This window comes from Balearica regulorum, chromosome 1, assembly GCF_011004875.1.
Source record: "Balearica regulorum gibbericeps isolate bBalReg1 chromosome 1, bBalReg1.pri, whole genome shotgun sequence".
Classification (NCBI taxonomy): domain Eukaryota; kingdom Metazoa; phylum Chordata; class Aves; order Gruiformes; family Gruidae; genus Balearica; species Balearica regulorum.
Window position 1 is genome coordinate 25,288,632 of NC_046184.1, and position 25,169 is coordinate 25,313,800.

Here is a 25,169-nt window from a genome sequence, read left to right on the forward strand (position 1 = left end):
ACTGCTTAAAAGATACATTTCTTTATGTACTAACATTTAGAATTATATTTAGACATTAGTCTCAAATTCAACTACCAGCATTTAAATTATGGCTGGAGTGAGTTTTTGGTCATTGTCCAAATAGAAACAGAGCAAAAATTTCAATTCCTACTATATGTTGTTGAAAGTGGAAAAAGAAGGAAAAATTAAAACTCCTTTCTGTCTGTGAAGATTTCAGTGAGTGGGGTTTGGGGATTTTTTCTTTTTTTTTTCTTTTTTTCCTTTTTTCTTTTTTCTTTTTTTCTTTTTTTTTCTTTTTTTTTTCTTTTTCTTTTTTTTTTTTTTCCCTGCATGGAGCTTAGTTCTGCCATAGCTGTGCTATGTAATGTTTTCTGAAGGATAAACTATTTGCTTTCTTTTCCTCAGATTGTTATAATGGAGGTGCAAGGTTTAAAGTCAGTTGCTCCCAATCGAATTGTCTACTGCACCATGGAAGTGGAAGGGGGCGAGAAGCTTCAGACAGACCAAGCAGAAGCTTCCAGGCCACAGTAAGCCACTCTGCTGTCGCGGCATCCAGCATCTCTTTCCTTCATATCATGGGAGAACCTAACTGAATATCTTTACAGTTTTTGCAATTAAGTTAGTGCTAGGTTATATGAATTTTTTCCTGGGTTAGTTATCTTAAATTCTTTCTGAAAAATGAAAATATAAATAGTAGTTATTTATGGTGAAGTAAGTACAAAGTGTGAATGCTGTCCAAATAAATGTCATTGAATTTATGTGTGAGGAGAAGAGCTAGAGACTGCAGCATTGTGTTCTTACCTGCACCCTCTGAAAATACAAACCTCTCAATAGATGTTAGCCCGAGGTGATTTTATGTATTCTAGGTTAATGTGCAGGTGGCCTTGTGGAGTGTAACTTGTACAATTGGTGGAAAATCAATACTCAGTAATCAATCTTGACAAAGCTTACTCACCTGCTGAGCCTATTTCATTTTAAATTATAGGATCCACTTCTTTCAATTAATTTTTGAGGGAGGCAGTCAGCAAACTGACTTGGAGGGGGATAACATCATGACATCTGTAGTTGAACCAGTCAGAGTGGCAGAGAGGAAGAAAATTAAGTGTGTTTTTTTGGTTGATTTGTTTGACCTATGCACTGACTTCAGACACTTTTCTCTCTGTTAAAATGTCATTTGGAATCTTTTGTAGATAACTTTCCAGAGGGCATGTTGGGGTTTTACTGGCACCATAGTGTGCCTTGTGAAAGACAATTTAAAAAGTGCAGGTTTTAGAGTATCTGAGAAAACATCTTCAACAGAGTTGGCATGGTAGTTTCTATTCCATTCAGACCACAAATATGGACTTCTGTTAGGCAAAACTATAAGCATAGAGTTTTATCTGCCTCTTCTGGGGTTGGGAGGAGGAAGAGAAGATCTAATTTGGTGGACTTTCACCTAGCTGCAGCAAATTTCCTTGGCAAGTAAGCCAGCAGCCTACTCCAGTAACATATTCAAACAGCTTTGCAAAACTCTGAAGATGTGGGACAAGATGTAAAATTCACTTGTCGCAGTGCCTGGCTGTGTTCCTTCTCCAGGGCACAGGAGTGCTGTGTCTTATCATTTGCATGTAGTACATGAGGAACTTCTAAAAGCAACAATAGCACAAAAGACACACAGGTATACGCATTGAAGCAAGGTCATAAGAGGGTATGCAGCATCCCCTGCTCATCTGTGGACCCGCTGAGGTGTTCTCTGGTGGCTCGGGGTCCCATGAGAGTTACAAGGCTTTCTCCGGGAGGGCGCATCACCAGACTGTGCTTTGCCTTCATACTCAGAGTTGCTGTCATACTGTTCCATGCAACAAGTGCCTCCAACCTTTCCCTGTTACAGGCAAGGTTCCTGTTTCTTCTGATGGTGTGTCTCTCTTTTTCCTCACCCTTGAGCTTCTGTTTTAAATGCTCGATTAACCTCTGATGTTGTTGGTATGGGTCTTCAAATCTCCTGAAATCACCTAGAATGCACAAGTGCTTGAATCTTGGGCACAGTTATTCTCCTCCCAGAAAACCATCTGTAGACGTTAAGAGTTTTGTTTCTCTCCAGCTATTTCCAGATACGGTGAACAAAACATGGTAGTGATGGTTCGTGGGCAGTTCATGGTTTACCTATTACGTACTGAGGGTTGCAGGTTAAGGTAAAGGTTGTAAAACCAATCAGAAGGTATATATTGTGTATAGATATACCTGCTAAAAGTTGATAACAGATTAGTTGATTTTCCTACCTGTCAAAGTGGAAACTTTGTGAAAAGGAAGTTCCGGAACAGGTGGAGTCAATATGAGAACAACTGGAGTGTTTCTAGGAAAAAGGGGTAATGTTAGGACCTGCTCTGAGCTTGTAAACTGATTGAGCACATTTCAGGCTGAATAGATATGAGTTGATTGAATATGGGAGAAAGACAGGTTATAGGCTAGTCCATGTAAGTGTTGTTGTATGAACCAAATTCATATAGATTTGTATGGAAAAAATTACGCATCTTTAGCAAGTGAATAATTGAGAGATGCCCTGAACCGTACACTGGGAGGGACAGGAATGGGAGTTACTGGTGCTGTTGACCTGCTGTCCTACAAAACAGTGTAACTTGAAGGGGCACAGCTGATAGAGCTCTAAAATCTATCTAGTTCTTGTGCTCTTCTGAGTGGTACTGTTTTCCATTTTTGGCAAGAGTAATTATGAGACATTGGAATACAGTGTGATTATGAGCATATAGAGACATGTAGCTTGTGAGCATATATAGAGATATAGTTTGAGGCAATGGAGGAGAATATTATATTAGACAAGCATGAAATTAGCATGGGCAAACAGTAAAGAAGATGGAGGAAGCTGCCTATGGAATGGGAGATCCTTTATTCCACAGTTTAATTTTGCTGTTAGAGCCAAATCAATTTTCTTGGCAGTAGCAATATTGGTTTGGGGTTTTTTGGTTGGTGGCAGAGGGAACTAAGAGGGCTTGGCAGAGTTTAATCAGAAAACTGCACTGGTAGAACAGGGCCTGGGAAATACTGTTAATAGGCAGCAAGGAGTCCCCTAGTTTCAGAAGGCTTAAGGTGTCTCTCTTTTTCTCTATCCTATCCCAGCCTGTGTCCAGTCCTTCTAAGATCCCTTTTATGACCAACACATCCCTTGCCCCATGCAGTCACCTGCCTCCTCTTGCCCCCTTGCTTCTTCCAGCAGTCATTACTATTCTCTGATAGGGACCTGCCAGGGTGCTGGGGAGGGTCAGTCACTGGGTGAAGGATTGGATGCAAAGAGGAGGTATGGGATGAGGTGGAAACAGCAGTGACTTTTTGCTTCTGTTGATGTTAGTAATGGTACCACTACTGGGAAGAGAAATGCCTCCTTTCCCCCTCGGTCCTTTGGCAGCAGTGGGCAAAGTCATGTAAGTAGAGGCCAGTGACCAGCTGGGCAAGCACAGCCAGTCTATCTCTTTTCTGATACAGAAAAAACAAGCTGTCAGCTGCCCTAGGCTACTGCCTACTTTGCCTGCTGCTGGAGCTGGCTCCTTACTGGGATAATTTTCAGTACTGTCAATCTGATATGAAGGAAAATAATCAGTGAGACTGGAGGAGAAAACACAAAAATTGCAAAAATAAAAAAAAAAAGAGAGTCAAGAAGAACTGTAGTTCAGCTCGACTCTTCAAATCACTAGCAGTAACATATTTGCACTGACAAATCCCAGATAAATGAGAACATAACTTCAGATTTTATATAGGACGTGCAGCTAGAAAAGGGTAGCAAAGCTCTCATACTAAGCGTAGAATGAGACAGTGATGAAAAGTGAATGATTGCCACCAGCCTGCTGTGGGAGACTGCTGGCAAGAGCTTCAAATCATGTCCTTGTCACACACATTTTCCGTAGTTGGTTTATCGTTTTGAACTGGTAGCTACATTTGTGAAAAGAAGCAGTTCAAAGAATTATTTATGCCTGTTTTTTTTCATCTGTGAAACATCAGTGTATGAAGTGCAATGTTACTACACAGTTTCAAAAGCTTTGACAGTGAAAAGGAGAAAATGAGATACTTGGGCAAATGCTTCAAGATGGAGTGCAAGCCAGTGTGACCTTAGAGTGGAGATTAATGGGAACATGAGTCAAGTGGAGACTTAATTCAGGATTTATCATCTATTCCAAAATGCTGAATATTTTCTCAATTATTTCTGTGAATATGTATTCAAGTATTCCTCTGAATCCCTGAATGCTTCCATAAGAGTAATAAGGAAATCAGAAACAATGTTCTTTCTTAAAGGGGAAAGACCTAAGAGTCCCAGAGAGGTGAGCACAGTTTTATCCTGACAGTGTATCAGTAAGATTTTATTTTATAAATATTTTCTAATTTCTTATTGCTTTTAACCCCTGTCTGCTTGCTTTCTCTTTGAATAATAATTTTGTGAGTTTATACTGAAGTGCTTCATTTTCTTCTTTAACAAGCTAAATAAAGCACTGTTTATATGTACATTACAGAGGAGCTAATGATCATTCTAAAATGTAAATGCTGTAGAACAATGTAGTTTGACTGAGCTTAAGTCTTGGACAATTTTACAAACAGATCAGTTATACAGCTTCACGTGCAAACCCTATAAAATTTTTATTACTGCCTGTGAAATATTTCTTCATTCCTTCCAACTGTTTCCTGCCTTTTAGCCCTGCTGAAAATCCCTCCAACATAGCCTGTGACCTTTTCTGCCAAAGATCAGTAAGCAGAGCCTTTAGAGGACCCCTTCAGTTGTACGAAGCTTTGCATAACTTTGTTGCTATGATGCCACAGGGGGTCATCTTGCAAAATCCAGTGCTAATTTCGTTTTTCAAATGTTACTGATGTGGCTTAGCTTTTAGTCTTGTGGAGTCTGGTATCCACATGTTTTCTTATTGATTTTTATTCATTCTGAATATTAAATAATGTGGTTTCTTGAAAGTGTCGTCTTTTGGATATGTATCATCATGCCTCAAGATAAAAGATGTGAATATGCTATCTTTTATCACTACAAGTGATATTCCCTTGTCACATATTTATGAAACAGAAAAAAGAGCGTGTCTTGCATGATGAGAAAATTTTAATAGAGCCAGGATATTCTTCATGTAAACAAGACAAATAAGATTATCATATTTTGCTGCCAGTGATTGCATAACCTTGTAAAAAGGGCTGTTATATATTAGAAGTATGTGAAGAATGCATGATTAAATATCTAACCAGAGGAGGCAGAGAACCTCAGTCAAGACTGCACAAATCAAGTAAATGCTGCTCATATTACTTTTGTGCAATATTCTACCACCATTAATTCCATAAAGTATTTGAAGTATGACAGTACTTGTGGATACATAATTAAAGATTACTTAGCAAAAAAAAAAAAAAAAAAACAAAAAGAAATATAGAACAGTTTAAAAAAATAGTAAAAAGGTTTAACTTCTAAAATTTAGAATTTCCTGAAATGTCATGGTCAGTCATGAAAGAAATAATACTTTTTTAAAATAATGTTTTGAGGATAACACCTAAGATGAAAATTTTGAAGGGAAAAAGGATAGACAACTTTAATAACCTGTGACAACCAAGCAACAACTAGTATTATTTCTTCATCATAGTCCTTGCAACTTTCTAATTTTTATTTCTGATTAAGGGAGACAAAAAGATGATCATACCTACAACTGCTACCTAACTTGTGGTGTCATGACACAGCTGTATGGTATGTAAAGAAAAGGGAACGCACATCTTGGTTTTTTCTCCCCCGCCCCGCCCCCGCCACCTGCTACTGGTCTGTGTCTGATACAGCTGCATAAATGAGATATTAATTTTGGTCAGTAATACTTTAACTATACTGTTAGTGTTTAGTAATCATTCCTTATATTGTTTACATGTGTAGGAATCCATGTTATTGCTCTTGCATAGGAGGAAAAACAGAATGAAAAAGTTGTCCCTGCTTCTTATTGCTTCGAGTCTTAAATATAAAACTAGAGGCTAAATATAGGAAGAAATGAGGGACAGAAACACAGGTATTTGCTGATCAGATAAGCAGTAATCAAGCTGGTCTGTTGCTGGCAAGCCAACCAACTCTCCTTTAGGGTGTCTGGGGTTTTTCCAGTTGTTTGGTGGTGCTTTTTGTTAAAATGAGTATATTTGCACATGGGATTTTTACAGAGGGATAAGAAGATTGTGGTTTCATAGTTCCTGATCTAACCATGCTTAGCTTGTTGTTCATATGCTTCCTCTCATGTCTTCTGAGGATAAATTCTCTGTAGGATTTAGCTTCTTGAACAGTGTCTTTTACTTGATGGATTTCACCTGTTCTTCTGACTATTACCTCTGGAAGTTTTTTACTTGCAGATAAGTGCAGTGAAATCCAACATTGATCTTCCAGAGAATAACAAAGTAGAATTGTTCAGCCTACTTTTAGCATCCAGACTTATTTTCTTTAAAACATAATACATTTTAGGCAACATTTATAAAAGTGAGGCTTTATGCGAGAGAACCTCTGCGTATTATTAGTAAGATCATTTCGAAGGCTAAAGGCTGAGAGACAATTATGTCGATTTCGACAATGCAGAAAACTTGGTGAAGGTGAGCATGATCCTTCAATAAATATTGTAGAATTTTAGAGAAACCAGTGGGGTAAAAATTATGACAGGAAACAAAGTGTGTCTGCTTTCATAAACTAGATTTGATTGAGTTGCATAATGATTATTATCACTTGCTCTAAGATTCAGTGTTATATCTTTAAAGGACAAGTTCCATCATGGCCTTCATCTTGTCATATGTCAGTAAGTCTCTCTTTTTTTGGATTGTCATGATTGGAGCAATTCACAAAATAGGGTGGAAGAAATTACCTTTCAAAAAATTGGTTGCTATGAGCAAATACCATATATGCCTGTCTAGTATCCAGCTGTGAAGAGGAAAAAAGAAATTGCCAGTATGAAATTATCTGATGTTTTCTTGGTTCTGCAAAGGAAAAGACGGAGAAGAAAAAAGTACACATTTATCCCAGCCTGTGTTCTGGATTAATGATGGAAGAGTTTCACAAAAGAAATATGGATTTGGCTGAAAATTTACATGATAATTTTATTCATTTATTCTTGCTGCCTGATCAATTGCTGTCTTCTTTAAAGAAAAGAAATAATACCTAATCAGTTCAAATATAAGGAGCAATACGCTATCCATAAGAAAAAGAGATAGGATTTCCAAAATAAGTAAGTTTCTATGCTGTATTCTGGCATTGATTACTATTTTGTATTGTGTAAGAGATTTTTCACCTCTCTTATTGCGGAGAAATATGAATTATATACAGGCTCTTAATATTAAAAGAAATTTGAAACGCAACTGGTTAATAGCGCAAGCATCCTGATTTTAACTGGCCTTGCTCTCAGCAGGGTTTGAACTAGATGACCTCCAGAGGTTCCTTTCATCCTAAATTTTGCTGTGATTCTATGATTAACTCCCAAAATATGCTCTCATAAGTCTATACCTAAGGAACTTGTGAAAACCACGGTTGTTAGAAGGGAATATTCACTTGTCGGATCAAGACAAGTGTGGCATGGAATAAATTGGGAAGAGAGGAGGAAGGAGATAATTAAAGCTGACTGTAATCTCTACTCTATTTGGATAGCTAGCAATAAACATAATCCTTCTGCCACCAGGGCATATCTTTTTTTTTTAATTTTCTTCACCTTAATCTTTTTGATTGTTCTGGCTAAATCCTGGTTGTTCTCCTTGCTCCTGTGTGCTCAGCATGCTAATAATTGACTGAAAGCAACCAGGATTTCTGCCCTGGTGTGATGTTTGCACTTCTGAAGAATGCAGCTTTGGTGCACCACCTTCTGTTGCAGCGCTTAGGCCCCAGGCAGAAAGCCGGTGGGATGAGGACTTTATGATTAATAGGCACTCTGTTCAGAGTTGGGATATTAACCCTCCTCATCTAGTGTCACTGCTGGAAAGAATAGTTGTTCGGGGGTCTTCTTTCAAAATGAGACGTTACATGTCTCTTGCAAGACTGATACCACTTTTGTTTCATAGTGCATTTTGGAAATGCTTGAAGATGCATGTCCCACTGTTATCCCTTTCACTATAATGATCAGGGCTTGGAGAAAGACTGCTTACACGCTGCTTAATGCATGATATACTTGTTTCCATCCTCATTCCTACCTGATCCACAGCAAATGTGACTGATGTTTTGCAGACATAAGCATTCTCTAACATTGCACTAAAGCGTCTATAGATGTGTGATCCAGCTTCAAACTGGAAGGCTATGAATAGTGTGATGTTGAGCCAAAGCCAATTCTATCCTGCTAAGAAGAAAAATGTTTTGGATCAGACTAAGCTTCATACTAATACAGCTACATGATCTCTGGCTGGGTCAAAGTGAAGGCAAAGGCAGCCTGTAAAGTGTAATGTAGAGGGGTAGAAGTTTGTCAAAAAAAAGGGTGGGGTTGGGAAAGATTACCTCAAATTTTACTTCCAGTCTCCTTCTGGAATACTCTGGTAGAGTGGATTTAAAATTTGTTGTTCAAAGTGGTCTGCACCTGCCTCATCTTTGGAAAATTGAATCAACTGTTTGTGGGCGTGTGACATGAAGATAGTTCCTTCGGACTTCTCTTAAATTTTCATATGATCAGAATGTCCCATTTTACATTTTCAAAATATACCATTCTTGTATCTTGGTTTGAAGTGACCTCTCAAGAATTTATTTATATTTGTTGTAAGCAATATACTATGGGTACATTGAAAATAATTTCTGAACTTTTGACTAGATGCAGTGTTTGAATTGAAACAAATTTTATGGTTTTATTTAGTTTTGATTTTTTGTTTTGAGTGAAGAGAAAGGTTGAAGAAAAGGGTTTAAAAGAAAGAAGTTTTTACTTTTGAGCCCTACTCAGGTTAAGAATATTTTGTACATCTCAAATACTCATGATACTCAGAAAACTGTTTTTCACCTTGGGCAGATTCTTCTTGGCTATTGCTGTGTGAGCATGTGGATAGATCCTCAGAGTTGTCAAGAGATCTAATCCTTTTAGAATACAGAATAGTCCACTGAACAGTGAAAGAAAAAAAATTTATAGATCTTTAAATTTCTTAATAACTACTTAGCATATAAGGTATGAGTCTACAGGTTAATGTGCCTACTTGAAAGCAGTACCAGCAGATTGAGAGTAGGAGGACAGCAGAAACAAAGGCAGAATAATGTGGACAGCTGATAAGAACAGTGGGAGTCAGAAAGAGGAGTAAAAAGGTTTCAGAATAAAAGAGAAATGATGTGATGCCAGATGGAATACTGAAATTTTCTGAATTGATTACTGGGACTTCCCTGATAGACTGAGCAGGGTCAGATAGGTCAGTCTATTTTGTGATTTGTTTTCCCACAACTTTAGACTGAGTTGCAACATCTATCTATCTGCTTCATCAAAGTACTGTCAGTTTATCAACGTTTGTACAACATTTTGAAGATTTAAGATGTCACACAAACACTAAATAACATGAAAAAAACCCTGGATTTGCAACTTTTAAGAGAGTTGTGATGGATTCATAATTTTATCTTTGAAGGTAAAAGTGAGGTAAATATGCATAGAGAAACTTTAAGAGCATAAATTACCGCGTCTTGCCTTGCCATCACCAGCCCCTAGCTGGGTTTGAAGCAGTGGGAAACAGGAGTTAATACCTGTCATGAATTCTTTACACAATATGTAGCAATGGTTCCCAGCGTCTGGGCAATGTGTCAGTATTGTTGCATACCCTTGAAAATCTTTACCCTGACTTGTCTTGGTTGCCTGTATTGAAAGTGAGATGGTAAAGCAAGACTAAGTAATAATTTGTTCACACTGTTTTATGTTTGTGTTGACAATATTTGTCATAATAGCATTCTGTAGTGTTAGAGTGAACTTTTCTCAAATTCAGTGTAGAAAGCCTAAATGAGTGTTTTTACTTAGCTGCTTATGCATTGAACCCTCTTCTGGTTTTCCTTTCTGGTTTGTATTGGACACTTTTTTGCTTTAAAGACAAACTATTCACAATTTTGTCTTTTTTTTTTTCCCCCCAAGTAATTTTTTTCCAGATATTAATAATGTTTTATGTTTAAAAAGAAATACATGATTGTGTCTAGCTCATTATTAGCTCTCTGATATATGATTAGTAATTTTGAGCTCTGTTAATTAATTCCTTTATTTAAAACAGTTATTATTTTTACCAAAAGCAAACTCCAAAAAACCCACCATGTGATCCAATTATTCTTTTTTTTCCTTTTATATTTGTCTAGTTGGTTAAAGAGGCTTTACAGTATAGCATATCCATCAAAACACTGTATCCTTGCTGTTGCCAAAGTAAAGATCTGATTCGGAACTGTCAGTTCTTCAGAACAGAATTCCAAGAGGAATTGCCAATGTTTTGTAACAACCAGCCTAAAAGCCTTTAATTTTGCTGCTGAATCCACAGGGGGAAAAAACCCAACCAACATGCACTCTTTCTGAGTGACTGTACTAGATGATAGTGACTCGATGATGCATTCAGAAGTTGAATTCTGGGCTACTTAGTGTATGCAGCTACATGTGCTGAACACCCAATTTTTGTATGAAGGAAGTGCTGAAGAGATGGCTTGTTAGTCTGCATTTCAGACCACTAGTGTGCCAAGTCAAAAGTTCCCATATAGATGGAAGTAAATGAAAAATGGTAAAAGAAATAATAAAAAAGGGACAGTAGTGTAGACCCTGCTTAGGTGAAATCAAAGGTGACACTTAAAGGCAATTGTAGGACTTTCCATCCTTATACCAACATTTCCCTTTTTTTCTGTACTACTTCCTACTGACATCTGTCTCTGTAGAACAATTTATCTTTCTCATATCTATATGTTGTAGTTTTAGGAGGATTTTGATGGGAACCTCAGGGTTAAAACCATTGCTATTGTAATGCTCCTTCACTAGTTGAGAGCACTGAAAGTATTTACGCAAAGTATCAGTGTTTCTGTAGTAGGGATGTAAAACAATGAATCTGTAGTTCTCAGCAATATTTTGCATAAAATAGTGGAATCACAGTAACACAAGGCAGAACACAATCAAGACACGTAAAAGATTAGATGAGATTAGTGACAAAAGGCCAAGATACTTGGCCAAGCTCACGATTTAGTTTTTCTGAGCGCAGGGCTTGTCTGTGCTTCTACTGTAAAAGGACATTATGATTTGTTTAGAACCTTCTTTATGCATTGCCTTTCAGCTGTAGTTTAATGTGCTTGCTCTGATGGAGGAAATTATGCATCTTGCACTTACATCAGAATAAAAGACTAATGTTCAAGAAGAGAAATAAGAAAATGTAGACACCGCCTCCCCCAACCCCCCACCCAAGAAAAATGTTTGCAACCTAAACCACATTATAAACCTTATAGAAAGGTACAAACATATGAACTCTTCCCCTTGTCGTTGCAAACTTGAGTTTCAGATCCCACTGATGTAATGGAGAATATATACATAAACATATATTGAATAAAATAGTGGTTGTAATGTTGCATATAAGGAATAATCGTTACCCTATTAAATTCCTGATGCTGCATAATAAACTTTGTCAGTTGTGCAGTAACATTTCAACATCTTTTTTCAAAAACTCAGTAACAGGAGAAGCTGGAATGTTCATCTTATTTTGTAAGGTGTGCAAAAGACAGAAAATAAACATGCCTTTGAGTGGTATGAGACAGCTGTTACCATTAAGGCCATGATATCTAGTGTAGCATCCTGATGTCAGTCATTGCCCATGGACGGGTGTTGTGGTTTTACCCCAGCCGACAGCTGAGTACCACGCAGCTGCTTGCTCGCTCCCCCCACTTCGGGATGGGGGAGAGAATTGGAAAAGTTAAAGGGAGAAAACTCGTGGGTTGAGATTAAGACAGTTTAATAGGTAAAGCAAAAGCCATGTGCACAAGCAAAGCAAAACAAGGAATTCATTCCCCACTTCCCATGGGCAGGCAGGTGTTCGGCCATCTCCAGGAAAGCAGGGCTCCATCACGCGTAACGGTTACTTGGGAAGACAAACGCCATCACTCCAAACACCACCGCCCCCCCATCCTCTTCCCCCAAGCTCCTTATAAACTGAGCATGACGTCATATGGTATGGAATATCCCTTTGGTCAGTTTGGGTCACCTGTCCTGTCTGTGTCTCCTCCCAACTTCTTGTGCACCCCCAGCCATCCCGCTGGCAGGGCAGCGCAAGAAGCAGAAAAGGCCTTGGCTCTGTGTAAGCACTGCTCAACAATAGGTCCACAGAACAAAAACATCTCTATATTATCAACACTGCTTCCAGCACAAATCCAAAACATATCCCCACACTAGCTACTATGAAGAAAATTAACCTTCTCAGCTGAAACCAGGACAACAGGTATTTCTGTGCTCGTAAGAGAAAAGGAAATGCTTACGATATTTGTCTAATTAGTGGACAAGAACTAGCAGCAATTAGTACCAACTAATACTCTCTTTGGGAGTCTCAGTAAAAAAGCCAGAGTCAGATAAGTATGGATTTAACTCTATTTTTGTTTGGCTGAATGGAGCCTTCTCATCAAATTAAAGATTTTTTGTCAGATCACTGTGGGGTAACTTGCACTGCTGCTGCAATGGCTTGCTTTTTCTCTCTCTGTCTGTATATATGCAGTTGTAGTTAGTAATGTGCAACACTTCATAAATTCCACATTCACACAATATTTTGCTAACAACAGAATGTTGGTCAGACCTGGATTTAAGGTATTTTGAACTAGATTAAAGTATCAGTGCAGTCAGATGTGTCAGGGAGGTGCTGTGAGTCTCATCTGTCTTTTTTTTTTCCTGGCTTTTCATCTTACAACTTGCACTGTGGGTATGATTTCTAACCTGAAGATTATAGATACCTAGTTTTCTACAGTTAAAGTATGTATCTAAACAAAGTACAAACAAAGTTGGTATAGATTCTTGAAATAGTTGAGACACTGAGATGTTACGGAGACCTGAACATTGTATTTCCAGTCCAGTTCCAAGATGAGGAAAGATGAAATGCTTCTAAATCTTTTAGTCCCGTGGAGCAGTCAGCTGCCTAACTGGTCTTGGTGGGTCTTTCTGCTCATTCCAGCTATGTAGCACATCCCTGTATGGACAGGAAATAAGAAAACTCTTTCAGAAGACCTCTTAAGGTGATTTAATGAAGAATTAAGAAATCTGTTGAGGTAGATTTATGCAGTAGATTTAAAACAAGAATCAGACCTGGAAAGATGCAAAAGGGGGCACCAAGACGATAAATACACTCTGGTACTGGTATCAAAAGGACAAAAAGGAGAAGAATTCATAATTGCTGAGGAAAATCAATTCCTGATGTGCAAAATTTTGTAGACTTGATATTTTGTCAGAAAGAGAATGTTCCAATAAATAGTGCTAAAATAAAATTTCTAGATGTTTGCTTAGAATAGTAAGTTTTATAACATGCACTCCCATGTAAGACTGGAGATTTAAGATCTCATTAAGAAAAGTTTTGACTAACAGAGACCGTGATTAGAGTGGAAAATCTGAGAGAGAAATTTGTTGCCATTTCCAGTATATGGAATGTGTTCCAAAATGAAGTAGCAAAATAAATTTGCTTAGAGTGGGCTCTGTGACACAGTGATAAATCTTTACCTGAAATAAACATCTACCTCCTTGCTGGTAGTGGGTGCTTTTGCGGTGAAGGGAAATCAACTCTGGCAAAGGATTCTGTCACTAATTATTCTATCAGCCCATGTACCTCTGACAGAATTGTAAACATGGTGAAAAGACTGCGGCTTAGGGGTGAACATGATCAAACATCAAATCATTGCAGATTCTATTGTAAAGAGAATGAGTAGGTGAAAGCAGAAAAATTATGTACACAATGGAAAATAACGTGGCAGAACAAGAGCCTGAAGAGGCAGGATTTATTTTTTTTTTTTAGACTTAAAGTTGGTGGGTTTCAGTTCTCAAGTATGCTACACAGGCTGCAGCTGACAGTGCAGTGAGCGACACTGCAGCATTTAGCACTGAAATTATTGTTACCTTTGACTACTTTTCTGGCAAGATTTAAAAAAAAAAAAAAACCAGACAATAATGGGAATTTTTTTTACCTTAATATGAACACTGCATGAGATCCACACTTGTTTTGACAAAAATTTTGCACTTCCCATCTAGACACATTCAGCACCAAAATTGTTCACATTAGCAAAAATCACTGGGCAGATATTCATAAATCGACAACTCTTCCAAATGTGGAAGTGTGTGGAAGTGGCTGATTTGCTGTTTCCATTGCTTACATACATGTGGTAGTTAAAACATACGCTATTACAAAGCATTGCATTTTTCTGATATGCTAAGAATTATTATATACTTTTTGTAAATAGCAATTTTAGAAATTAGGTGAATTAATTTACCTGTTCTTCCTTCTCACTCTTTCTTCCACAGTTCAATATCTCTGTAGTAGAGTGAGCTTGAAAGAAATGATCTGCAACATACTTTGACTCAAATGAGATCAGAACAGCACATGCAATTTCCTCCTCTTTTCACAGAAAACAAGTTACAACCTACAGGTTCACCTGTCCCCTGTATGAAAAGCAAAAGTCGGCTGTAGGATTTATTTTCTTGCAGAAAATATTTTATTGTTGTTGCTGTTATTCACTCTTACGAATAATGCAAACAATCCTTTGTATAGTGGTTGACTTTTTTTAATCTGTGGATCAGAAAGGCATTCCTGAGAAGTACTGTATTTTCTCCAGGAAAATACTAGAGCGCAACCCCAACCTTAAAAGAAAGATACAGATTTGGCTGGCCTATACCTGGCAGCTTAGCTTTCAAATTTAAAGGAAATGTTCCACTACAGCCACTCCAATGAGATTAACAGGAAGTATTAGCATTTCAATAGGTATTAATAAATGCATTTGACAGAAGACAAATGTGTTTTGGAAGAAAAATGTTAAATTTTTGAGAAACCAAGTGAATATAATTATATTAGCACATAAAGTGTATAAATTGAAATAAGAAATTACTTTAATGGTGATCAAGACTTGCGTCATGAATAATTACTGTTTGGGTATTGATTCCATGAGTTATTAGATATCCTCCTAACCTATTTTTCACCATTTAACTTAGCTCCTTGAACAGACATATAGTTATAGAATAAATAGCCAAAAGTCTGCAGAAAGTTGACAGAATGTTACAGTGGAAATAACAAGTGCTTACGTAAATGCATATTTGCTGGCTAGGAAGGCTATATTTGTGGTCTTGGCATTATATAGGATTGATGCAATTTACTTGCACAGTTCTTAGTCACAGATGATGATGGGACAATAGTTTCTCCGAAGTTATTGGTACAGTATAAGGTAATTTTAAGATGATCTGTTCTCTGAAAATCTGATACCTCTTTTTATGCTTTCAGATATAGAAGCTGAAAGTGTGATAGCCATCTGAATGGAATTTTGTAAAAATGAAGTATTATTAGTAAACAGTAAAGATAAACAAATAGTTCATTTGTGGAATGGCCTGTCGTCAGGTGTCATAAAAGAAATAGCCAGGAAAAAAAGAATAGTGAAAGCTGTCAGATCTTGAGCACCAGTATTATTTGCTTTTAGAACAGTTAAGTGTATTGCAAAACAGGCCTAGGTTAGGTACACATCCATCCCTTGTTTCCAATCACCCTTAATAAATGTTGCAGGCCTGGTATCTTGTTATATTCATAGCACAATCTTTACAGCTTAGAGTTTTTTTAACAAGACAAAAGTTTATTAGTGGGTGCTGACAAGGCCACTCTTATTACTGCACTTCATTTTATACTGACAAAACAGAAAAATGCAAATGGGGAATTGTTACTAGCAGCAATGTTCATAGGGGTTAGCCTGCAGCTGGGAGTTCAATATCATACATTTTGGTTACGCTGTAATTTCCCACTTCCACTTCAGTTTATGCCTGATGCATTAATAGCATGCATGATAACATAATATTGTGCATTAAAATGTACAGTATATAGATAAACTCAATCTCTGTCTGGATTATGGAGTCTTTCGTACCCGTGTTCATTCTTGGAAGAAGCAAACTAAAATGAACATGATACCACTTCTATTTTGGGTGCTTTCTCCCAACCTCTGATTTCAAATGGCATGAAGAGGATACCTCTGCAACAACACAAAGCTCCAAAGAAACAGGGCTTGTGTTCTAGTAATCCACAAGGATTAAAAAGCAAGATGAAGTATGAGCCTTGTGCGGTTTGCTGTGATATTGGCAGCTGAGAGGAATATCAGATGCTCGCAAGTAAGCAAGATGCTAAAGAATACAATCTTGGGTTTGTCTTTTTTAACAGAACATGATTCCTTACATGCTCTTTCATGAGGAATGCGATTGAAGTCTAGGTAGTAAGATCTGTGACCATCTGCTCTACCGGATAATTCACTTCCAAAGACATGGTCTCAAAAGGCTGTCAGAGTTAGCTGGAGTCCTGATCAGCAAGGAGCCTGAAGATCAATGCGTGGAATGTTTCCACCATGAACATCAAGCTTTAAGAATTGATTCAGACCGTTGCTTGTCAGCCCAGGATTTTCACTTACTGCTGCAAATGGAACAATGGGTGGGAGAAAGATGTCAGTCAAGGCTAGTAATTGGATCTGATGTTAAAGATGATTTCTAGTACTGCATGAGTGCCAACAACAGGTGGATGACCCAGTGTTAGTCCAATCCACATCAGTCTCTCATTGTGCACCTAAATTAGAGAAGGAGCAAATTCTGCCAGGCTCCCTGGGCAAGGATTACATGGGCCCTGTCCCTCCCTGCATCCTGCAGGAACGGAGACCGGGTCTGTGTCTCCAGAGAAAGCTGCACCACTTTCTGTGGAGGTCCTGGGGCCAGATGATGGGGTGCCTAGAACCCAGAACATGCCATAGTGCATACTGAAGCAGAAGCTGAGCTGCCCTCAGTGATGCTCTCTTCCTTGAGCAGGCTGGGTCTCTTCTTCAGTCAGCATAACAACTTCTGATTCCTTTTCTTCTGTCTGTGAGTTCATGTTGGCACTAGATCTTTGTAGAGAGGCTTTTGTTTTGGTTTGTTGTTTGGTTTTTTTTTATTTTAATAGGAGTTTCTCTTGATTATTTGGGTGATCCTGTCCATTATGGTGTGCACAGTTGAGGGCTTCTGTAAGCTCAGGGACAAATACATCCTGGTGCCCCAAAAGAGAGTGTGGCTAACAAAGTGGTAAGATTGTGTTTGTGACTGCAAGGCAGCATGCTTCCTTAATAGTGGAATCTGGCAGGGAGACTGAAGATGTGACTGTCTCATCTTTTATGAAGATGCTTTCTCCTTGGAAATCTTATTTCTGTATTGTGACAAAACCTACCCCTGGGACTGCTGCTGGGAAGAGCAGTAGTGCTAAGCATTGTCTTGTCCTGCAACTGCAGCATTGATCATCAGATCACAAAACAGGTTTTCTTCCTCTCAGGAAGGTAATTTCTTGTCAGACTCCGTGTTTCAGTTACCACCTTGGCTGAGGCTAAGGCTATGTCCACCACAGACAGAGCGAGCGAGCATCTATCTAATCCAAAGCAAAGAATACAGAATGCAATGTAAGATGCAGTTAATTTTCAGTGAACCTCACTTTTGTAGGCTGGCATGCACTCAAACACCCTTAGGACTGGTTTATACAGAGCCACCGCTTGCTTAAAACATTTTGGTTTTGGTTACATATTACTTTCTAGATTTTGTCTTGAAGTCTGTAACTCATGTTGGAAGATTTTCTTTTCCTTGTTAGATCCCTTTCCTGGAGGATTACTACTGTGTGTTCATTTCCCAAGAATGGAGAAACTGTGTAAATTATTCTTGAAAGTAAAATAAAAATAATTGCTTTGTCTAAATGAGACCTTCTAAGATTTTAGCTTGTGTAATACATCCTTTTATAGAGCATGCTCTTAAGGTCACCTGTTTTCTTTATTTCTTTAGTTTCTGCTGATCATAGTGGAAAAAATGAAGTGAAACTGGAGCTGTGCTTACTTTTTGCATTTTGTTTATGTCTAGTAGCGTAATTAGAATCAGTATCATCAATGCAATGAGTACCATGCAATTGTTTAGGCAAATGGAATAGCTTGTTGGAGGAAGTTGCAATCTAATTTGTATAACTTTCCTTTTTTTGTACCACTGGCACACGGTGGGGGGGAAGAGGCTGACGAACCAAGTGTCTTAACTGAGATAAGAGATTAACGGCTAGAAGCTTGTCTGCCTAATTTAGCTTCTCTAAAAGCATGAAGCCTTGTGGCAGTAATTGTCTTGCAGAGCTATAGTCAGTATGATAAATAACTTTTTTTTTCAGTTTTTGCATTGGTGTTTACATATTTCCTACATGCTTATACTAAGTTGTAACATCTCATGAAACAAAGTTTTCTCTATTCAAGCATCTTACTTTCTGCATAGTTTATTCCCCTAAAGTTAAACATACAATTGAGACATGATTCTTTATTGACTTAATTTGACTTGTATGCACAGGATAGTGAACTTAATAATACATTTAATAGAAAAAAAGATTTCTTTTCCCTTTCCCTCTTTCTCCCTTTCCTTTTTCTGCCTCCTCCTTTGCTTTCTTGCTTGGTTCTGTTTTCCCCTATGAGGATATAAATTCAATCCTTTGGGTTTTGCCATTAAAAAAATTATTACTGATTTTTGATGACAAAGTCATATGGAAATCCCCTGATTTGTCTTATCACAGAGAAAAGACAATTTTCCCATGTAGATATTTAATCTTGGATGCTCAAAAATGTACTTCTATACCCTGTCCCCTCAAAAGTTTGGAAGTTAAGTTCTAGGAGTGCATTAATAAATACTCTGTACAAAAGATTACAGTCCTATCGCTCTCAGGCCTGTCCTCTGCCTCAGTTAAATTCTGTTCTTCTATTGATTGCAGATGGGGGACTCAAGGAGATTTCACCACTACTCACCCTCGGCCTGTTGTCAAAGTAAAACTCTTTACAGAAAGCACTGGGGTGTTGGCTCTGGAAGACAAAGAACTGGGAAGAGTGAGTATTATGTGTAGAAACAAGAAATATGTGAGAAATGATGCATAGAAACGTGAGTATTGATAAAACATGCCATAGAACCATGTAAAGTATTCAGTACAGCACCTGCTCTGCTGCAGCTGTACCAAACAGTGCTTTTTCTTTTAAGAGTGACTTTTCCCAGTGTTCAAAACGTGATATGTTGACTTGGATTGCCTTTCAGAAAATTGTGTCAGGGAATCCATGACAGTTCTCTTTGCCTTGTTTAAAACCTTGTTTAATTGCTGTGTGACCTACAAATGCCTGTAGCTATTCAAATTAGGAGTGAAGAGGGGAGAGAGAAGACTTGACATGTAATAAACATAGCAAATAATAAGGGAAGGAAGGACTTAATTAGTGGAAGGAGACGGGAGGGAAAGGAGTGATAGAGATATATCAGATTAAAATAAGAGTTCTCACTTTTGTACTGTATGAGCTTCCCTTCCCTTTTCACATCTTCCCTATCTTCACAGGAGCATCTATCCTTCTTAGGCCAAAATCCGGGGCTAGAGAGTGTATTGTATCATAGAAAGAGGAGGGTAGTGTGAACGAGGTAGAGAGGGTCTGCAAATCTTCCCCCACCCCAACTCCTATTGAAATTCTCCCCTTTGACGTGTACCACGTGGAGGACAGCTCACGTTTTAACACTCAGTTCTACATTCAGAGTCATAGCTGTTTGTCATTCAAGCGAGGACAGCTTCTTGGGAAGAGCAGGGCTCTTCTTCACTTTGTGTCCTCCACGTGCAGGTGGCTACACACAGACGGATTCTCCCACACATTGGGTCACGTGTTAAGGTGAGGGCTGAATCCCCAGTATTTCTTTTTCTCCTTGCCTCCTCTCATGTCCTCAAAGACCTCCAAGGTCACTTGATGAAGGATAGCCAAGCTGAAGGTGGGATCTGCATGGGGAAGGTTCCCAGACATTAGGGGTAACACACTGGCAGGAGCTGGGCAGGTGTCGTGGCATGTTTGGCAGAGGAGCCCCGCGGGTGCAGCTGAGCAGACCAGTCAGCAATGTGCAGATTCAAAACAACGAAAAGAGACGCTGAAAGGGTGGACTTGCAGGAGCTGCGTAGTGCTATTAAACACAGAAAAGTTTCTCATATGTCCCTGCTAGCTCAGTCCTTTCAAAGAAGCAAAAGGAAAGTCAATGCAAAGGTGAAGCGCAGTGGAGAAGGGGCTATGTGGCCATTGTGAACGGTAGCCAGCGTAGTCATTGCCAAGGAGTCAGAGGAGAAAGAAACATTAATAGAATAAAGAGGCTAAGAATCACAGGTGTTAACAGGATTCTCTTGCTCTGCAGCATTAAATAGTCAAAGTTCAGGTCTTGGCCTCCTTTCTTATGCTGTAGCTTGTCTGAGTTTCTAGGACAGGAGGTTAGAAAAGACTTAAAATTGTTTTAAAGACTTGAAACATTTCAAATATAAAATATTGAACATAGTTTTTGCCTTAACTGTATCCTGCGGTCCCAGATGGTGTGTTTTGTGGTTTTTTCCCTGCCTCTGCTCCCTTCCCATTCCTGGCCTTTTTATGACACATCTATATTTGTCAACTGATCAAACCAGTCTAAAGAAGGTAATAACTTTCCTTTATTGGTGAGGGGTGGCGTGGGGAGAGAGAGAAAATAAAAATGGGTAATTGAGAGGGGCTAGGGCTGAGCTCACTGCCATGTTGGAGTCTGACCCAGCTTTCCCAGAGACAAAGCAGGATATATAAAAGGTGAGGGAGGGAACAGTAATCTTCTGTTTCTGCTGCTGATTCTTATTCTCCTGTTGTTCTTTGGCAGAGACTCTGCATGCTTTTATCATATGCTCTGAGGTTTGGCAATTTGTACCAGAATTAGACTATTAAAATCACCGCTTGTTGCTGCCTTTTTTTTCTGCCTTGTCACAAAGGACAAAGGCCATCATCTATTTTCCCCCTGCATTAAAGCTTGTGCTGAGATTGAGCATAGCAAACAAGTACCTGAGAGATGCTTGGATACTGATTTTACAATTTATAATCCATTCCTGATTTACAAAAAATACCCAGCCCCCATCCTTGCCCAAAAAGTACCTTCTGTAAAAGGTAAGTCGGTAAAAGATAAACCTCCTACACTGACATTAGGTACAGCGCATGGTCCTTAGCAGTGGAAAAGAATCTGAAAAAGGGCACGTTGGCTGCAGTAGCCATCAGCCTGTTTGGGCATCTGGTCTGTCCTCCTGCACCTTCCATGTCTGGCAGTACCCGGGGTTGCTGACAGACACCTTCCAGCTGGTGGTGGTGTATGCCCAGCTTGGGAGAAGGGGGAATCTGCCAAGCTACCTCTCTGGTTTAACCAGAGGATTTGAGAGTGGTGGTTGCTAGCTTCAGGGGAGATTGGGACAATATTTGACAGAATTTTTACAAAATAATTTTAAGGTGCTGTATACGCTCATGGTATATGTTTTAGCTTTCAAAGGTTTGCTTCGTTGTCGATGTCTTCATTTTCAGGTTTGACAGATTTAAATTCATGTAGCCTTTGAAAATATGCAGGATCCCACTGGGTAAGTTTTATTCTAATAAAGTTTGGCAACTTTATGCCTGGTCAGTACACTGCAGTGACTTGCAGGAGTGCAGCTGATTCAGATAGGTTTGTTATGCTCTGAAAAGGCCTGAGGATACTTCTGCTGGTGGTTTTTTCTGTACTTACAAATTCAATTCAAACCTGCCTCTTCTGAGGTAGGCTTGGTGTGGACATTAATTCTCATCTGTCAAGTACTTTCTTCAAAGCATGCATCTTGACCTGATACTGCGTTTCTACATTATTGAAGTTTGCATTTCCGATACCCTGCAGTTATTGTGAAGATTTTGTTCTGTTTCATCTATAATTAGAAATAGAAGGCAGCATCAAGCTACATGATTTGAATTTTGAGCTTCCATCACATACCAAAGGGTTTCTTCTGCCACCAAAGGATCAGCTTTTTATGAAAACATATCTAAGGTGGGAAATGTGGAGCCAGCAAAGGTTTCCCCAGAACTGCAGAGGAGAAGGCGTTTCCATTGACCCCATCAGTGCATGGCAGTCTCTCACACTTACGAACTTGAGATGCAGGCCCTGATCTCAGTATGAGAGCCCTACAGCTCCTCAGTTTAAGGAGGAGACACTGCTGATTTCCAGAAGCAGCTAGCTCATGTTGGAGCAGAAGGGATGCAGGCTCACGCATTCAGTTCGTACTTACAGCTTTATATACTCCCTGTTGGGAAGCAGAGGCTGGGGATTGCTCAGCCTCTTCTGCAGAGTCACCAGTAAGCATGAAGCCACAGAAGAGTTGTTGTCTGTACTTAACATCTTCTCCCTTCAAGGCATTTGAGATGTGCTTAACCGACAGGAATTAGTACTTACTATGTCGCTTGTCTAATACTGTTCTTTCCCTCTAAAAAAACCCAAAGGAATCCAAACGTGAATGCAAAGAGAAGATTTTGCTTGCTGGAGGATATTATTGTGTATCCCTGCTGACCACTTTAAGTATCTTCAAACAAAAACCAAATCTTAACCTTTATTCTCTGTTCTACACAAGCTGGAGGACGGTTGGACAAACTCAGATTTCCGCTGAAGGAAAAAATGGAGACACATGCTGCACGGGAGGGGAAAGGTTGTTATTTGGATTTGGGTTCTGCAGAACCTGAGCTTCTGGAGTCATGGTCTGTGTCGGTGGTTGTGCGGACCTCTGTGCACAATGTCACTGAATTTAACTTCTAGAAAGTGAGGCAGGCTACATCTTTGAAGCTAAGTTTCTTCTAATAAGGAAATGTTAAGAACTTAATTTATTCAAATATCTTTGAAATGTGTCGCACAGTTTTTATGTGACTGATGCTGATCTGGCCACTTTAATAATTTTGATATGTGCATTTGTACATGCAACAACTGAGGAAGCGTGAAGAAGCTTTCAGAGTTTGCAGTAAACACTTCTGAAAAATCAGCCTGATGGTTTCTGAAACTCAGGGATCTGACACCACTTTTCCTTGTTCAGTACTTTGTGTATGAAGATGTTCAAACCTAGTAATTCAAAGTGACAGCCATTGTGCTTGCTTAGCACACATGTGAATGCAATGTGAGAACAGCAGGTGGTGTTTGATGGCTGATACTTTTTGAATATAAGAATATTTCAGCCTTGTCGCTCTGACTATTCAATTAAAAGGGAACTATTGTCTCACAACCTGCTTGTCACAGTCAGCTGCAGCCAGCAATAATTAGCTGTGCAGTTACGGTTTTTTTTCATTGGTGCTGTTGCTCTGGGTTTGATTTAAAGACACTAAAAAATTAGCTCTTCTGGCTAGGTACTCATACTTGCACGATTGCTTAGTTTCTGAATGCCTACTGCATGGGCGTGTTGGTTATCTTCTGTGCTGCGTTCGAAGGGCCGCTGAGCAGAGACAATTTTGTACTGTGAATATGTTAAATTAAAGCCTGCTATCCTGGGGAATGTGTTTCTCCATCATGTTTTGAAATGACTGAGGTTTCACACATCTGAGTTTTTCTGTCTTTCTTTTTAAGTTTGGTAAATGATAAGAGATTGTTTCCACTCCCCCTTTTTCTCTTGCTTCCCGAGCAGTCTGCCTGTCAGCACCCTGCTATGTCTGGCTGAGTGTTATTGTTTCCATGCTAACAGGGCTTTTCTCAGTAGCTTCTCTGAGAATGCCTCTTATCAGAAATTCTCCAGATAGTTTTCATTCAGGCATGCTGTCTCTTAGATTTGGGGGACAGGCTGTTTGGGAAGGACTTAAAGACAACTTTTATCAATTGCTAAGATCTATTAAGGTAAGCATTCAGCTGGCAGCATCAGTGGAAGACCATTGATTGTATAAATTGCAGTCTTGCCGGTTCTTTGTCAACAACAGTATTTTAGATAGCTCTTTCACCGTGCGCCTGTTCAGTTTTTCTCTTTGATTTTTGTTTCTTTTTAACCACCTGTTACCCAACACCTTGTCTCAGTGTTTCAGCTGTAATACAATCACAGCTGAAAAGTGAGAAATCGCTCAATAGGTGAGATGATGGAGCTTCTGTAAAATACTCATAAGCTCCCTCAGTGATCAAGCTCTTATTAACCCTTTCTTTAGGGATTCCCTAAATGAGAACTTCTGTAGGGAGGTTAATTTCAAGAGAGCCATCTCCTTGTCCACTTCCAACCTTGTCTCTTCCCTTGAGCTTCTTTTGCTTCATCCTCCTGGTAGCCGCGCATCATGACTTAACGCTCAGGGGACACAAGTGTGGTGCTGTGCTTGGCAGGCTGCTTCTGGGGCGTTCGAGGGAACTTCACTTCTTGTCACACTGACAGCAGCTGCTGGCTTTCTGACATTAACCTGTCTTTGGGCAAGGGGCTGACACAACTCAAAACAGCTCCAAACTTTCAAGTTAGGGGAGAAGGCGACTTGAGTCAGTAGATATTTCTATCAAAAACAGGAAAGTCTCCCCTAAGTAAGGCTGGGGCCAGAGTTACACAAACAACATAACATTAAAGGGTGTCTACACTGTTACAAGTCATTTATTTCCTATCCCAAACCAGCATCAATAATTTTTGGTCTGTAACACTATTTTCAAATCAGTGAAACACAGTGTATTTAACTAGGAAATTTTCCTAAAATTTTTGCTTAGACAATGACCAGCAGGATAAATTTGCATGTGCCAGATAATAATGGGTGCTTATTTCATAACATAAAATTTGCCTGGCCTGCTTGCACTGGCATCTTTTCAAATTACTACATTTTAAAACACAAAAGAAAAAGCCTTTCATACAATGAATTAATCCTGTTGTGTGATGAAAGCTTCAACAAATGCAGTTGAGAGCGTGCGATGTTATGTGTCGGGTACTCACTGTTTTTCATAGTTTTAAATAATCACAAACTGACTTAGAAGTGTCTCTGATAGACCACAGGAGGTAGAGAACTTGGTTTCTCCAGTTCATTGTGGGTTTTTTTGCATGCCCATTAGTGTATTGCTTATTCTGAACAGAGCTCGCAATGCTGCTCATGATTAAGGTCATGCGACGTAAGATTCAGTTCTCAATTGCCTGTAACTTAGCCAGACCTTAACTTGTGAGGCTAAAACTTTTCATCCTAGGTATGGAAGAAGATAAAAAAGAAAATGTGGGTTTGGTCAATTGTAAAAAGCAATCGTTTATGGCACCGTTTG

General features: G+C 39.0%; 1 protein-coding gene across 8 annotated transcripts in view; it reads left to right on the forward strand.

Annotated features, from left to right (window-relative positions):
- CADPS2 (calcium dependent secretion activator 2) overlaps positions 1–25,169 on the forward strand; it is a 319,877-nt gene that overhangs the window by 140,805 nt on the left and 153,903 nt on the right. For all 8 annotated transcript variants that reach the window (XM_075742996.1, XM_075743000.1, XM_075743016.1 and 5 more), the window contains exons 6-7: positions 406–527; positions 18,889–19,000. In XM_075742996.1, coding sequence (XP_075599111.1) covers positions 406–527; positions 18,889–19,000 — 234 coding nt within the window. The remainder of the gene's footprint in view (positions 1–405; positions 528–18,888; positions 19,001–25,169) is intronic.